The 16,856-nt window shown below is 40.7% G+C and overlaps 1 protein-coding gene across 23 annotated transcripts in view; it reads left to right on the top strand.

The window, feature by feature from the left end:
• CCDC7 (coiled-coil domain containing 7) overlaps positions 1-16,856 on the top strand; it is a 301,615-nt gene that overhangs the window by 106,509 nt on the left and 178,250 nt on the right. For all 23 annotated transcript variants that reach the window (XM_042230493.2, XM_060397257.1, XM_042230489.2 and 20 more), the window contains 3 exons: positions 3,782-3,889; positions 10,047-10,145; positions 13,222-13,332. In XM_042230493.2, the coding sequence (XP_042086427.1) occupies positions 3,782-3,889; positions 10,047-10,145; positions 13,222-13,332 (318 nt within the window). The remainder of the gene's footprint in view (positions 1-3,781; positions 3,890-10,046; positions 10,146-13,221; positions 13,333-16,856) is intronic.

The following is a 16,856-nucleotide window of genomic DNA, read 5'->3' as shown; positions in this document are numbered from 1 at the left end:
GAGAACTGTCAGGTGGATACTTTGTAATTATCTGTGGTTGGACCTGCAAAATCAAACATAGGATTTTGACCTGGAGTTGAACTCATGTATACATATATATGTACATATACATGCACATAAATATGCACATAAACATATATTCATACACCTACACTGAGTGTCCTTTGTGTTTGTTGTGGTAGAGACTGAAATAAGATTGACACTTTGGAGTGCTTCGAAAAAAGCTTGGCCTGCTTGGTATTTTGGGGGGATAGAGAAGGGAAAACCTCGGTTCCTTGAAGGTTGGAATGAGACAATGTACCCCTTTCCACTTTGCCCTTAGGGATTTCAGTTAAATACTAGGTCCTTGTACCATCTTTACATTAATGACTCAGATATGGTCATATGTGGGTCATCATGGAATCCAGTCCTTGTTGGGTAGTACACTTGTTTGGGTCCAGTGGAGAATGTCATCCATAGAGTGGAAAGTAAAAAAGTAAAAGTGAAGTTGCTCAGTCATGTCCAACTCTCTGCGACCCCACGGACTGTAGCCTACCAAGCTCCTCCATCCATGGGATGTTGGGGGCAAGAGTACTGGAGTGGGTTGCCATTTCCTTCCCCAGAGGATCTTCCCAACCCAGAGATTAAGCCCAGGTCTCCCGCATTGTAGGCAGAGGCTTTACCATCTGAGCCACCAGGTAAGTCCAATATAGTGGAAGGATAGTACTTAATCTTGGAGCAGGGCTTTTTCTAGGTCATGGGCTTGTGAAAGGACATGAAGGTATAGCACAACCCATTCCACATAAGGCAAACCAATCCTGGTCATTAGTGTGAACAGGAATGTTAAAATGTGAGGGGGGGGGGGGCATTTGTGATATCAGTTGCTGCATACTTACTTCACTCTACTTGGGCAGTAAATCTCTATGAAGTTCACAGGAGCATGAAACACCAGTATCCAGAGCTATACTGTGGCACTGAGCAAACAATAATCAGTCAAGTCTCTAGGCATCCCTAGGCCTTACACACAGACTGAAAGTATGTATAAATGGAGAAATAACTTTGTGGAGAACTTTAGTTTCATTAAGCTCAGCAATAAGCACAGTGAGCTGTTTTTGGATGGTAAAGGTGCTAGATACTGGTAGTCTGGTTGTTGTTTTTCATTTGCTAAGTTGTGTCCCACTCTTTGGGACACCATGAACAACTGCAGCATAGCAGCCTTCCTTGTCCTTCAGCATCTCCCAGAGTTTGCTCAAACTCATGTCCATTGAGTCAGTGATGCCATTCAACCATCTCATCCTCTGCCACCCCCTTCTCCTCTTGCCCAAAAATAGTTTTCCAAATGCCCTATTAAAATGACCCAAAATACAGTAGGTCCCATCAGATCTTAATGGTAGAAGTGAGTGAGATGCTGTAGAAAATACATCTATACCAATAATACTTTCAGTAATGGAAGCCATAACAATGGAAAATTTTAGTGGCATGTAAGGATACACCTATAGTTGAATTTGGATAACGATTCCACTTGGTGAGCTCAGACCAAAAACCAGTGAGCATTATCTGGTTCCTCCTCATTGTAGTGTCTGTGCTCATGGAGATATGAGTCATATGTACATCAGTATCCAAAAGGCCCAGATATGCAATTTTCACCTATCTCTCTACTGAACTGTGACTTTATCATGTATCCTCATGTCACAACTGGGAAGTTTTAGGAGATTTGTTGTGTTCAGTCGCTAAGTCATATCTGACCCTCTGTGACCCCATGGACTGCAGCACACCTGGCTTCCCTGCCCTTCACTGTTTCCCTGAGTTTGCTCAAACTCATGTCCATTGAGTTGGTGATGCCATCCAAACATTTCATCCTCTGTCAGCCACTTCTCTTTCTATCCCCCCTTCTCTTCCTGCGCTCAGTCTTTCCCAGAATCAGGGTCTTTTCCAGTGAGTCGACTCTTCACATCAGGTGGCCATAGTATTGGAGCTTCAGCTTCAACACCAGTCCTTCCAATGAATATTCAGGACAGCTTTCCTTTAGGATTGGCTGGTTTGATCTCCTTGCTGTCCAAGGGACTCTCAAGGGTCTTCTCCAGCACCACAGTTTGAAATCATCAATTCTTCATTGCTTAGCCTTCTTTATGGTCCAACTGTCACATCTGTACATAACTACTGGAAAAACCATAACTTTGACTATGCAGACCTTGGCCTAACCTTGTTTGTATAGAATACAGAGAAATTGCATAAAGTAGTAGGGGTGGGGTGTGTTTCAGATTCACCTCAAGATTCACTGGGAAATGCAAAAGAAGAGCACTTGTGTTAATCATAGATGTCATCATCATTTGAACTCTAGAGTTTCTGGGTTTTGGGTCACCTATGGACCACTACCTAGCCATGAATTCCTTGGTGGACAGCCCTTCAGTGTTCTTCTTGAGATCCCATGGTTAAGTAACTAGACCCAGAGATTTCCTTGAGAAACCACTTAATCAGATCATCCATATGTGGGTTCTTGATTACCATTTTTAGGACACTTTCTTCACTGGCCAAACGATATCTGTCTGTGACTGGTTCTTCCTTTCCCTGAAATTTGTCGCTGAATATCTGGATTGTCTTGTGAACCAACTGATATAACCTTAAAAGGAGGCTTAATATAGCTAGGAAACCAGCACAGGTGGCACCAATGACACTGGTAATCTGAGTCTGGTTACCAGTCACATCATCTACTTTTCTTTATGTTCATTGTTGAACCAAAAGACCATCAGATGCCTATCAGGCATCACTTTCTTAAGTGTTAGTATACTCGTCAGAAGTGGGGCCAAACTTAAGAAACAAGCTGGGGAAGGAGAGAGGGAATCAAGTGTTCACATCATTGTCTTCCCCCTTTCTTGGGCAGAGTGGTCACTGTGAAAGCACTCAGAATGAGGGAGTCTGTTGTGACACACCCCCTCACCAAGACTCAGCAATTACCTCTTGAGAAGTATCCCGGTCTGACTGGTTTCCTCAGGTCACTGGCAAAGTGACCTTGAGAGCTTTAGATACTTTTTCACTAAAAATGAGTCTCAAAAATTCGCTGTGTTGTAGGCTGTCTACCAGTGCCAGGGACAAACAGCACTAACAGTAGTCATCAAGCGTAATTCAGTGAGCATGGTCTGCAGTGTCTTTGGTAACAAACTGTTTTGTTTTCTGATTTACCTTATGTTTCATTTTGTAAAGGTAACTGCCAAGTTTTTTGGTTTTCTTTTGTTCTGTCCTGAAAGATAGTGTTTTAGATATCTAGTTTGTTTTTTTTTTAATTTCACTTAACTTTATATACTGGGAATACCTCCATGTTTATGGTATCTTTTTCATTTCCTTTACAGTTGTGTGCACAGTTGTTTGGACCATACTGTATACCATAGTTGATAATACCATAGTTTATAGTATATACTTTGGCTTATTGGTGAACCAGTTTGCACGTATAAGTGATTTTGAGTATATTGTAATTGCAAATATGCTGTGATGAATAATCTTGTGCATATACCATTTTGTGGTTTGGGTTATGGCTATGTTTTAACCTGAAGTGTTAAGGAAACTGGAGACCTAACAGAACATATTTGAAACCTATGAATATGAATGAAGTGATGAGACAGTTTCAGTATATATTATTAAGACTCTTCTTACCATTTTCATATCAGTCCAGTATTATAATACTTTCCTATAGTTTTTTTTAAATGTGAGAAAATGTTGACATACACTTGTCAGTAATTTGAAAGTATAGAATTAAACAGTGTATCTATTTTTCCATTTATTGGAGTAAATATCTCTGTTTATATAGCTAGTGATAAAGTACCAGATGAAAATCCTGTGCTTGAGCAAGAGTCAATGTCAGAAACTCAACTGGAAGTAAAGAAACAAAGACCTTCTAAAGGAAGAAGACTCAGTAGTAAGTACAATAATTATAGATAATGTTAACTTATTTTTAATTAAACTCATCAGTAGATTATTTCTCTTTGGCTCGTGAGTATGTATTTGAAATATGCTATATAGAAGACTTACTGTGTGAATTCTCTAAGATAACTTGAGAACAAAGGCAAAATTATTCATATCTCTTGTTTGGTATTTCTGATTTTGTGGTCATAGGTCAATAACTCAGCATCTACCAGGGCCCTATAATAGACCAGTAAATTTCTCTTAAAGGATGTTTACCTTTCAGCTGACTCTTAGAGATGTGGGTTTGAAAGCCTAAAGGGGTGCCTCTGACCTATGTCAGTGGTCTTCTGCCACAGCCTCCAACTGGTAAACAGAAATGCTGCTGAATTCTGTAACTCAAAGAACAAATAGGGATTAGAAGGGTGCCAGGGAAGGGCAGCCTGATGACCTGTTGTAGGGTCTCCTATGGCATCCTATTAGTCATGGCCCCATGGAAAGGAAGCAGCCTTTCTATTTACCCTATAGATGAGTGTCATCACAGACTATACATAAGAAATGTGAGAATGTAATCTGTTAGTTGTCCCACCAGTCTCCAGGCCTTCTCTTCATTTGTGGAAGTAGAGAGGACCAAAGCTTGGCACTGTTTTCTGGAATGAGATATCTTTCCCCTTATAGATCATGGTCAGGCATTTTATTAAGAGTGCCAGGTAACTACCTTGTCCATAATAATGGCTCCACAGAGTTGCCATATGTGGGTCTGTGGCACATCCATCTAGTCTTTGTCTAGTAGGGCGCATATTGGACCCAAAGACAATGTCATCAATAAAGTGGAAGTCTGTTGCACCCTTTGATAGTGGAACATTTTCATATCATCACTTTTGCATTGATGACAGATATTCAGAGAATTTTGTTAGCCTTGTGGAAGTATGGTAGTTCCTCTCAGGAATACAAAGCAGGGTTTCACACTGACAGTTAACCTATGCTAATGATACATATATCAGGGGGCCAAAACAATGGAAATTTGTAGTGATTTAAAGGCACACACCCATCGTTGGATCTGGTAAGGATTCCACTGGTAATGGCCTCAGACCCAATGGCCTGGGGTGCTTACCCAGATCTCTCTCCCTTATGTGGTAAATATTGTGTGTTTCTCCATCATTCTGGTGTCAGGAGTTGAGATCATAGTCACATAACCACCGTATCCAAAAGATCCAGGAAATATACTGAACTCTGTCCTCATGTTCCCACTGTGGACATAGGGACTTGGTCCGACTCATAGTCTTGTGCATTTTTGAAAGCCAAGTGTTCTTTTTTTCTTTTCTTTCTTTAAGACATTTACTTATTTTTGGCTTCGCTGAATCTTGATTGCTTTGAGTGGGCTTTCTCTAGTTGCAGTGAGTAGGGCCTACTATTTGTTGCAATGCTCGGGCTTATCATTACAGTGGCTACTCTTGTTGTGGACCATAGGCTCTAGGCACATGGGTTCAGCAGTTGCAGCACACAGGCTCAGCTATTTTTCAGCTCACCAGATTTAAAGCTCAGGCTCAGTAGCTGTGGTGCATGGGTTTAGTTGCTCCACAGCATGTGGAATCTTCCCAGACCAGGGATCAATCTTGTGTCCCCTGTATTGGCACTTATCCACTGTGCCACCAAGGAAGTCCAAGAGAGTTCTTTTTTTTTTTTTTTTTTTTTTTTTTAGTTTTTATTTTTAAATTTTAAAATCTTTAATTCTTACATGCATTCCCAAACATGAACCCCCTCCCACCTCCCTCCCCATAACATCTTTCTGGGTCATCCCCATGCACCATCCCCAAGCATGCTGCATCCTGCGTCAGACATAGACTGGCGATTCAATTCACATGATAGTATACATGTTAGAATGTCATTCTCCCAAATCATCCCACCCTCTCCCTCTCCCTCTGAGTCCAAAAGTCCGTTATACACATCTGTGTCTCTTTCCCTGTCTTGCATACAGGGTCGTCATTGCCATCTTCCTAAATTCCATATATATGTGTTAGTACACTGTATTGGTGTTTTTCTTTCTGGCTTACTTCACTCTGTATAATTGGCTCCAGTTTCATCCATCTCATCAGAACTGATTCAAATGAATTCTTTTAACGGCTGAGTAATACTCCATTGTGTATATGTACCACAGCTTTCTTATCCATTCATCTGCTGATGGACATCTAGGTTGTTTCCAAGAGAGTTCTTGATAGAAGTTGGTGGGCTCTCAGAATACTCATGTCAAAATTCACTGGAAAGCACTGAGCAGTGACACTGTATTAGTTGTAGGAGTCATCTCTAGGTGGACACTAGTTTAGCTTCCTTCTAGGCATCCAGTGGGTCTTAAGTTCCTTGACAGTAATCCCATCAGCCTACCTCTCTGACACCTCATATTGGATATTCACTGGTAGATCTCTTCTGGGGATCCAGGCCTAGATTGTTCAGGAATAGGTTACTGATTACCGTTTTCACATTGTTTTTACTGTTAATCACTGCTACATTGGCAGTAGGTGCTATTCCATGTCCAACAATCTGTCAGTCAGTATCTAGATTGTATAGTTCCCAATAACCTGACCTTATGAGGAGGCTTATTTGAGCTCAATAGTTATCTAGCAAGGGTGACATGAATGAATCAAGAAATCCAAATTTGGTTAAATATCTCACTGTTCTCACTGTAGACCCTGGGACCACCAGTGTGGCACAAAGGGACACTATCATTTCTGCAGTGATGATCCAAACATGTTTTTCAGTGGTAGAGAACTCATCACAGGTTGGTCATTCTGTGAGAGCCAAAATAATTGCCTGCTAATGAAGGAGAGAGTTTTAAATGTATGCTCTTTTTATTCCCCACTTTTCTTCCACCTCCTCAGCCAACATGACTGCTGTCAAGGCTCTCTAAAGAAGGTATTTTGTACCTTCTGCTCAGTGTGTGTGTGCCCCTCTCCTTCACTAAGTGTAACAAGATTAATACCTTTAGTATGAAGGCAAACTACCAGGTTTCTCTTCTTTTGCTACTGGAACAGTGATCCTACGTCTCTCTCTCTCTCTCTCTCTCGTTTTTGTTTTGTTTTGGTAAAACATACATCTCAGTAGCTCATTGTCAGTCCTAGGAGCAAATTTAACAGTAGCTAACAGTAGTTAGTGGGTACAGCTCGACATGCAGGGTTTCCCACAGCTTTACATCCCATCACTAGTGGACCATAAGCAGTAGCACACAAATCGCTGCCCTAGCTTTCTCAGAGCCCCTCTGGTGAATCTTATTTGATTGACCCAGCAGGTGTCTTGGCTAATGAATCAAAGTCTAGAGAAAAGAAACTGTTCCCCCTCAGAACTGAAAAGCCTAAAGAAATACAGTTGCACTCTCCTAGGGCACCCTGTGTGGTTGCTAGCCCTGTCCAAAGCACCCCGGCCTGGCTGTCACAATGCCCCAGGGTCCGCTCAGACTCTTGCTGATGCTCCTGTGGTACCCTCCCCCACCTCACCCCAGAACGTCCCACAGATTTACTAAGCACATCCCAAAGTGTGCCATCCCGAAGTGTGCCTTCTGAAAGGCTTTGAGCTTCATTTACCCTGCTTGCTGCTCCAATTTGTCTGAGAGAGAGATACCAGTTTTTGAGTTGGCCAATTAAAATAGCAAGCCAAACTAAAAGTAACAAATGTTTGCTCGCTTACTGCAATTGTTCAAGCAGGAAAGGGCCCAAGCTATAGCCATGTTCTGTTTCCCCACTTGGAGCAGCAGTAGGTGAGGGTTAGATGTATTAATACCAGTGCAAACCTGGTATGAGATGTAGAAGAGTATCACCTCACAGCTGAAGGAGCACCAGACAAAAGACTCTTGGTATCTTATGGATCCTCTGAGGCATCTTGAATACTGAATCTTAACTGAGAAAAGTTTCTTCAGTCCCTCCTCACCCTCCTCCCATAAGGTAATGCAGTCAGTGGCAGTGCTGGAATAGTATGATGCCCTAATCAAGTCCACCCCTACTACCGCCACACTGAGGCTTCCAGTTGATGGTGACTGAGCTAAGAATGCAGTGTGCTTAAGAGAGTGGTGGGAAGGGAGGGCTATGTCCATGACTGCAGCTTCTCCAATGGCTGCAGTGCACTGGCTGTGCAATAAGTCTCTGTGAGTTAAACTTCTTTTCCCCATGGTACGTGCTGCATGTGTGCAAAGCTGCTTCAGTTGCGTCCAACTCTTTGTGACCCCATGGACTGTAGCCTGCCAGGCTCCTCTGTCCAGGGAATTCCCCAGGCAAGAATCCTGGAGTGTGTTGCCATGCCCTGCTCCACGGAATCTTCCCAACCCAGGGGTTGAACCTGTGTCCCTTTTGTCTCCTGCATCGGCAAGAGGATTTTTTTTCCCACTAAGCGCCACCTGGGAAGCCCCAAAGTTAACTCCGGGTAATGCCTTTATAGTTGTCTGATTCTGCCTGAAAGATCACATATAAGATCTAGACTGGTCAGGTTTCTTAAGTATGTTCACATTTTTATATATGTACTTACACATACATACATATTTTTATACACGTACATTAGCATGTATACCTATATATGTGTATATAAACCTGCATAGACATGTTTAGAATGCATGATTAATCTTGGAAATCTTCAATTCTGCTTTACCCCCTCAGGACTGTTCTGCATTCTTTCATTTCATGTGTGTATTTCCTTTCTAAGGGGCTCCCCTCATAGCTCAGTGGGTAAAGAATCCTCCTGCAGTGCAGGAAGCGCAGGAAATGCAGGTTTCATCCCTGGGTCAGGAAGATCCCCTGGAGAAGGAAATGACAACCCACTCCAGTAGTCTTGCCTGAAAAATCCTTTGGGCAGGAGAGTCTGATGGGCTACAGTCCAAAGAGTCACAAAGAGTCGGACACAACTGAATGACCTAGCACACATGCACACACTCTACAACTGTTCTCTCTAAATAACACATTTGCTCATTTGTTAGACTGTGAAAATTATTTTGAAACTGTTTTGCCTATTAGGATGGGAAAAAAAGCCTACTGGAAATACTTTGTCATATGTTGACAATCTCTCCACGCTTCTGCCCATGAATGAGGGAATATGTCAAATGTCGTGCTGATGAGTTACTTGCATTAGTACTTCTTGTTTGCAGTAGGTTAATTTCTCTAAGTTTGCTTTCAGTTTTAGTTTCTCTTTTTTGTTTTAATTTTATTTTTGAAACATGTGGAACCTGAACTTGCTTCCAAAAGTAAATACTATGCAAAAAGGTATACTTAAAGGAGTACCATTTCTTCCTCAGTTTGCTCCTTTGTGTCCTGTAGGTAACCAGTTACATTTTTTTCTATCTCACTTGTGTGTCATTTTGTAAAGGTAACTGTCTCTCTAATTCTCTCCCTTCCTCTTTCTTATTTATTTCCTTTTCCCTCCATCTTCCCTATCTGAAAGGTACCATACATTTCTCTTTTTTTTTTTTTTTTCCCTCTCTTAATATTATCCCCTTGAAATCCCTCCAGGTCAGTTTATAGAGATTCATTTGATTCCTTTTACATCTTTACATACCTCTGATGGTACCATATTATTTAGCATAATTTACAAAGTTTATGGAATTTCCCTGATAGCTCAGTTAGTAAATAATTCGCCTGCAATGCAGGAGACCCTGATTTGATTCCTGGGTCCGGAATATCCCTTGGAGAAGGGAAAGGCTACCCACTCCAGTATTCTGACCTGGAGACTTCCATGGACTGTATAGTCCATGGGGTCACAAAGAGTCAGACATGACTGAACGACTTTCACTTCACTTCACAAAGTTTATAGTACATATATTAGATTGTTTATCCAATTTTCCATGCATGAACTTTTATATGCAGTTACAAATATTACTGTAATTAGCAAATAGTACACATATGTTTTGTTCGTTGGTCTCTGAAGTCTGTCAATCTATAAAATATAAATAACCTAAGAGAAACAGAGACAAATACAAACTATATATAATGCCTGGAAATATTTATAAAATAATGAGAAAGATTCAAAACACATCTATTAAAACTCCTCTCACAGTGTTATCAGATCTAGCATTATGGTAACTACACTATAACTTCAGAAAAATTAGAATATTTCTGTTTGCTTATTATGAATTTGATATGTAGAGATTTCATAATAGATGTATTTTTCTGTTCAGTGGGCTAACTATACCTCTCTTGTAGCTCAAGAGGAAATATCAGATGCAAATCTTGTGCGTGACCATCAAGAATCAATGTCAAAAAGCCAAATGACAGTAAAGCAGCAAAAAGAGAAAAAACACAGTAAGTATACTGATTACAGATAACTTTAAATTATTTAAAGTTAATTACAGCCAATGATCTTATTCTTTGCTTCATAGATTGTGTGTGTATACATATATATAGTAGATATTTTATACTTTGACCTAATGTATAAATATCCTAAGATAACTAGAGGATAAAAACTAAAGTTGTGAAATACTTGGTCAATATTTCTGATTGTAGTATTTTTCTTAGTCATGGGTCATGTACTCAGTATACACCAAACCAATAAAAGGCACATAATTGTCTTCAAGAGGTATGTGCCTTTCACCCTACTCCAGGAAGTTAGACATAGAGAGTCACAGACTAATCCCCTGTCCTGTGGAATTGCCATCTTCCAAAGACTAACTGATGAACAGAGAAGTGCTGAGAATTTTATCTGGAAATCAGATCAGAAGTTTCAAGGGAAAATGTGACTGGGAAGATTTTTTTGTTTACCTCCAGACCATCCTATTAGTTGAGATCCTTTCATATGCAGGTGTTTTTTCTGAAACTTAGTAGATGGTTGCAATCAGGGCCCATGAGGGGAATGCAAGAGTACCAGTAGCAGAATAGTTCCACAGAGTGTGGGGGGCTCTCATTTGTTGTGACTGACAGGACAAATTTTGGAAGATAATCTCTAGAATGATGTGTATTCCTACAAGGTCCTTGTCCATGCTTCTGTTAATGACCCTGCTATGCTGCTAAGCATGGTCAACATAGCATCTGGCCTTGTGGGATAGTACACATGCCAGGATGTACCAGAAGGATGAGGATGTCAACAATACTGTGGAAGCCCAGTGCTCCATCTGGGAATGGGACTTCTTCCTGCTCATGGCCTTATGCAAGGACATTAAAGGTGTATTGCAACCTTTTAAGCAAAAAGCAAACTGATCATATCATCTGTGTGGACAGAGACATTGAAGGAGCATTTGTAATATGAATTCCTTCATACCTATTTCCCTCAGCTGGGGCAAGAGCCTCTAGGACGGTCACAATGTCAGGTAAGGCCTGTGTCCTGATCTGTACCACAGCACTGAGCTCTAGTATTGTAGTCCAGTCCAGGCATGCAAGGCTCTTTGCATAGGTTTACTTAGTTAAACTGAATGGAGAAATAATCTCACAGAGACATTTGCCTTCCTGAAAGTCAGCAAAGATGGCTAGCATTTGTTTTTCCTTTGCTTAGTAGTTGATCTGAAGACACATCTGTAGGCACTAGGAGTCTGGTAGGTTTGCATTCTTCCATGTGCCCCACTGAAATGATCCTGAGTGCAGCAGTGCTCATCATGGCTTGGGGCTTATGTGAGTTTGAGTTCACATAGAAAATACATCTGTACTAGTGATATATTCAGGGTTTCCCAGGTGGCACAAATGGTAAAGAACCTGTCTGACAATGCAGGAGATGCAAGGTCCACGGATTCATTTCCTGGATTGGGAAGATCCCCTGGAGGAGGGCATGGGAACCCACTCCAGTATTCTTGCCTAGAGAATGCCATAGACAGGGGAGCCTTGCAGGCTACAGTCCATGGGATTACAAAGAGTTGGATATGACTGAAGCAATTTAGCATGCATGCAATTATGTGTTCAGCAGTGGGAGCTATGAAATAGAAGTTTATGATGTCTAAAAGCACCCACACCATGGTCAGATTTAAGTAAGGGTCAAAATGCATAACTTGTGTTCTTCTCATCCTGGTGTCAGAGTTGTGGAGATAACAGTCCTTGGTAAATTAAAAGCCAATCTTGGGGGACTAGAATCCCTAATCTTGCTTATTTTGAAAAGCCAAGTATTCTGGGTGAAAGTAGAGTTGTCAGATTCATCTTAAGGTCACTGGGGGGAGAACGTTATTAGTAGTAAGTTCATCACCATTTTGAGTCTCATGGGGCTGTGCTGGCCACCATGGCTCACTGCCTGGCACAAGATGTGTGCTGGAGAGTCCATCTATCCCTTTCTTGAGCCTCCATTGCTGGGTAACTAGACAGTGTTTCCAGTGGCAAGGAGCTCACCATGTGTGGGCAGACGTTTTCAGAAATCAAATGTCAGCCAGAAGAGGAAGGAGATTGTCTTAGGTGTTTGTGTCTTCTCTTCCTCATCCCCTCCCTTGTCCTCCTTGGACACAGTGGCCCCTGTCAGGAAACTCAGAACCAGGGGTTCTGTTGAGACACAACCAGCAAGGTGTCTGTTTCCCTCACCAGATTAACAAGAGTAGCTCCTTCACAGTGGTGTCTGTATAGTCTCCTCAGGTTGCTGGTCAAGTGAAACTGAGAAACCTGGATTCTTTTTCATTAGACTTGAATCTCAGAACCTGGCTATATCACAGAATATCCATCATTGTCAGAATGGCATGAGAGCAAATAGTAGTTACTGGGTATGGCTCAGTCAGCCATGTCTGCAGGGACTCTTGTGACCCAGTATATTTGTTTTTGATTTACATTTCCTGTATTTCTTGTTTTTAAAATAAGGATCTTTCATCATCTTTTTTGTTTTTTTCCAAATTTCCTTTTCCTTCCTTCTTTCTTAAACCATACTTGGTATTCTCTCTTTTAGGTTTTTTCCCCCCATTAAACACTGTATCCTGGAGATGCTTCCCAATCATTTCATCAGGATCTTTTTATACTTGTTTGTACAGCTCCGTGTGCACATTGCACCCTACAGTCTATATTTTTATACTTTACATATGCTACTTTAGCCTCCCAGTCTCCTATGCTTTATGTTTAAGTGGTTTTAATATTTTACAATTACAAATATTATGCTATGAATAACCTTATACATATGTATTTTCTTTGTTTGGTCTATTGAATTATATTAACTAAAAATATTGAGGCAACTCAGAAAATGAGAAACTTAACATAAAACATATTTGAATTCCACGAGTATTATTTTTATGATAAAGTACCTTTCACACACACACATTAAGACTTCTCATAGTTTTCATGGCAGACTTCACAATATGGTGATTTTCTTCTTAACTTCATAAAAATGAGATAACTGCTTCTGTTTTCATTTTATAAATTGTAAGCTAAACGTTTCACCATAGATCTTTATTTTTATTTAGTTGACTAAATTCTTCTCTTTTTGTAGCTCAAGATGAAGTACCAGATGGAAATCATATGCTTGACCATCAAGAGTCAGTGTCAGAATCGGAGATTCAAGTGAAGAAAGAAAGCTTTCACACAGGGGAAAGATTTACTAGTAAGTGCAAAAACTACAGAAAAATTTATATTGTTTTAAATTAAACCCATTAGATGTTTTTATTTTGGTTTATGAAAATGTATTTGTTGAGCATATATTCATACTGAAATATTTCACTTTGACTAAAATCAAATACCATGAGATACCTAGAGAGAAAAGCAGAAATACTGATACCATTTGATAGAAATTTTTGTCCTTAAGAGCATTTTGTGACCAGAAGATGAATGGCCCAACACCCAGGAGCAGGTGAATACCTATATCTCCAAAGCAGTGTGCCTTTCAGCCAGCTCCCAGTAGCTATAACTACAGAAGCCCAATGGATGCCTCTACCCATGATAGGGCCCTTATGCCATAGTCTCCATTAGCAAACAGATGTTTTGGAGATCTGTATATCAAGCATCTAATGAGGGTCAGGAGGCCTGTTGGGGGGCCTTTTGAGCACTCTCTTGGTTGTATCCTCACTAAAATGAAGCAGCCTCTCTGGTAACCACATAGATTGGTTTCATCAAGGACTCTCTATGGGCAAAGGAGAATGCACTATTTGGTGGGCCCAATTATTTGTCAGAGTTGAATCACCCAAGTTTGGAGGTCTTGTCCTCTGAAATGAGAATTCATGCCCCTTAGAGATCACGCCCAGGAATTTCACTATGGTATCAGGTAACTAAGTGTGTGTACTAATGGTTCAGCCAGGAGCCACTGGTAGATCCACACAATGTCTAGTCCTCGTTGGGTGGTGTCCTTTGTGGTGGGAGGGCTAGTTGAGTGAAAACTAATCCTCCCTGTAGGAGCAAGCCACTTAAAATTGGTGACCTCTTCCCTGTAGCTCAAACAGTAAAGAATCTGCCTGCAAGACAGGAGACCAGGGTTTGATCCCTGGGTTGGGAAGTTCCTCTGGAGAAGGGAATGGCAATCCACTCCAGTATTCCTGCCTGGAGAATTCCATGGACCGAGAAGCCTGGCAGGCTACAGTCCATGGGGTCGCAAAGAGTCAGACATGACTGAGCAACTAACACAGTCCTACACACAGACACAGTCACTAATAACAGATATTTGAGCAGTGTGGTGGCCACGTGTAGGACATGACAGCTCAGGTAGCTAGAGTTCTGAAACAGCATTGGTACAATTACTCATTTGCTTAATCCTGCAATGCTTCTCAAATGGTTTCAGAATAGCTCTGAATATACCATTACAGAAACAAATCAAGTTATAAAATGATTGCATGACTTGTCTGTTGTCCACCTCCCCCCAAATCACCCCATTTCCATGTCCAAGACAGGGTTTTTAGTAAATACTGGTTTGAGGAATTACTGCTTTTATTCTCCCTACAGTAGTTTCAATTCTTTAAGTTTGCGTTTTCTTTCCATTCCATCTTCGTATTTGTTTTGCCCTAATTTTTATTTTGAAATACACAGAGCATGAAACTACTTCCAAAAGTTAACAATATACAAAGCAGTATGCTTAGAGGCTTCTCAGTCTTCTCTCTCTTCTTGTAGGTATCTATGTGCATCATTTTGTGATAGTTTTCCTGTCTTTTCTCTATTTTTTGTCTCTCCTTTATTTTTTCTCATTTCTGTTTTATTACCCAGTGTTTGCATATTAGTTTTCCCTTTCCAGTTTTTTTTTACTTAATATTATTTATAGAAATCCCTCCAAGTCATTATATAGAGTTCAGTTTCACTCAGAGTATAGTACTACATATAGCTGTTTGTACCACAGTATTTACCATAATTTATATTACACCACAGTGTGTAATGCATACCTTAATTTAACTAATTCTCTCCTTTAATATTTTTATGGTTTTGAATATTTTGCACTTCTAAATACTTAGTTGGCCAGAAAATCTGTTCAAGTTTTTCCATAACATCTTACATAAACACCGGGCTGAACTTTCTGGCAAACCCAATACATTGCACATGGATAACTGTGCACACATTCATTTATATTTTTTCTTCTATGAACATGTGTTGGCATAAGGTGTAAATAACTTATGAAATCAAGAAACATATATATATGTGTGTGTGTGTATTATTATATAATGTCTAGAAATATTATTGAAATGCCTTCTTTGAGGTATACCAATTAAAAACGTTCTCATAAAAACTGCAGTGAGGGATCACTTCACGCTGGTCAGAATGGCCATCAAAAAATCTACAAACAATAAATGCTGAAGAGGGTGTGGAAAAAGGGAACCATCTCGCACTGTTGGTGGGAATGTAAATTCATACAGCCACTGTGGAGAACAGTATGCTGCTGCTGCTGCTAAGTCGCTTCAGTCATGTCCGACTCTGTGCGACCCCATAGACGGCAACCCACCAGGCTCCCCCGTCCCTGGGATTCTCCAGGCAAGAACCCTGGAGTGGGTTGCCATTTCCTTCTCCAATGCATGAAAGTGAAAAGTGAAAGTGAAGTCACTCAGTTGTGTCTGACTCTTTGCCACCCCATGGACTACAGCCTACCTGGCTCCCCCGTCCATGGGATTTTCCAGGCAAGAGTACTAGAGTGGGGTGCCACTGCCTTCTCCAGTGGAGAACAGTATAGAGGTTCCTTAAAAAACTAGGAATAGAGCTACCATTTTACCCACCAATCCCACTACTGGGCATATACCCTGAGGAAACCATAATTGAAAAAGATATAGGTACCCTAATGTTCATTGCAACACTATTTATAATAGCTTCTTGCCTGGAAAATCTCCATGGGCAGAGGAGCCTGGCGGGCTACAGTCCATGCTGTCACAAAGAGTCAGATACAACAGAATGACTAAGCACAGCACAGAACCATGGTAGCCACCTAGATGTCCACTGATAACATGAATGGATAAAAAAGGTTGTGGTACATGTATACAGTGGCCATAAAACCAGACATGGAACAGCAGACTGGTTCACAATTGGGAAAGGAATACATCAAGGCTGTATACTGTCATCCTGCTTATTTAACTTATATGCAGAGTGCATCATGCAAAACGCCAGGCTGGACGACCGAAAGCTGGAATCAAGATAGCTGGGAAAAGTATCAACAACCTCAGTTATGCAGATGATACCACTCTAATGGCAGAAAGCAAAGAAGAACTAAAGAGCCTCTTGAGGAAAGTGAAAAAGGAGAGTGAAAAAGCTGGCTTAAAACTCAGCATTCAAAAAACTAAGATCATGGCATCCAGTCCTATCACTTCATGGCAAATAAATGGGGAAAAAGTGAAAACAGTGTCAGATTTCATTTTCTTGGGCTCCAAAATCAATGCACACAGTGACTGCAGCCACAAAATTAAAAGATGCTTGCTCCTTAGAAGAAAAGCTATGACAAACCTAGACAGTGTTTTAAAAAGCAGATATCACTTTACTGCAAAGGTCCATATATCGAAGCTATGGTTCTTCCAGTAGTCATGTGCGTACAGATGTGAGAGTTGGACCATAAAGAAGCCTGAGCACCAAAGAATTGATGCTTTCAGATCAAAACAGCAAAGGAGATCAACCCAGTCAATCCTAAAGGAAATCAATCCTGAATATTCATTGGAATTACTGATGCTGAAG

This window comes from Ovis aries, chromosome 13, assembly GCF_016772045.2.
Source record: "Ovis aries strain OAR_USU_Benz2616 breed Rambouillet chromosome 13, ARS-UI_Ramb_v3.0, whole genome shotgun sequence".
Taxonomy (NCBI): domain Eukaryota; kingdom Metazoa; phylum Chordata; class Mammalia; order Artiodactyla; family Bovidae; genus Ovis; species Ovis aries.
The sequence above is the reverse complement of the archived record's forward strand: the minus strand, read 5'-3'. Positions and strand labels throughout refer to the sequence as shown.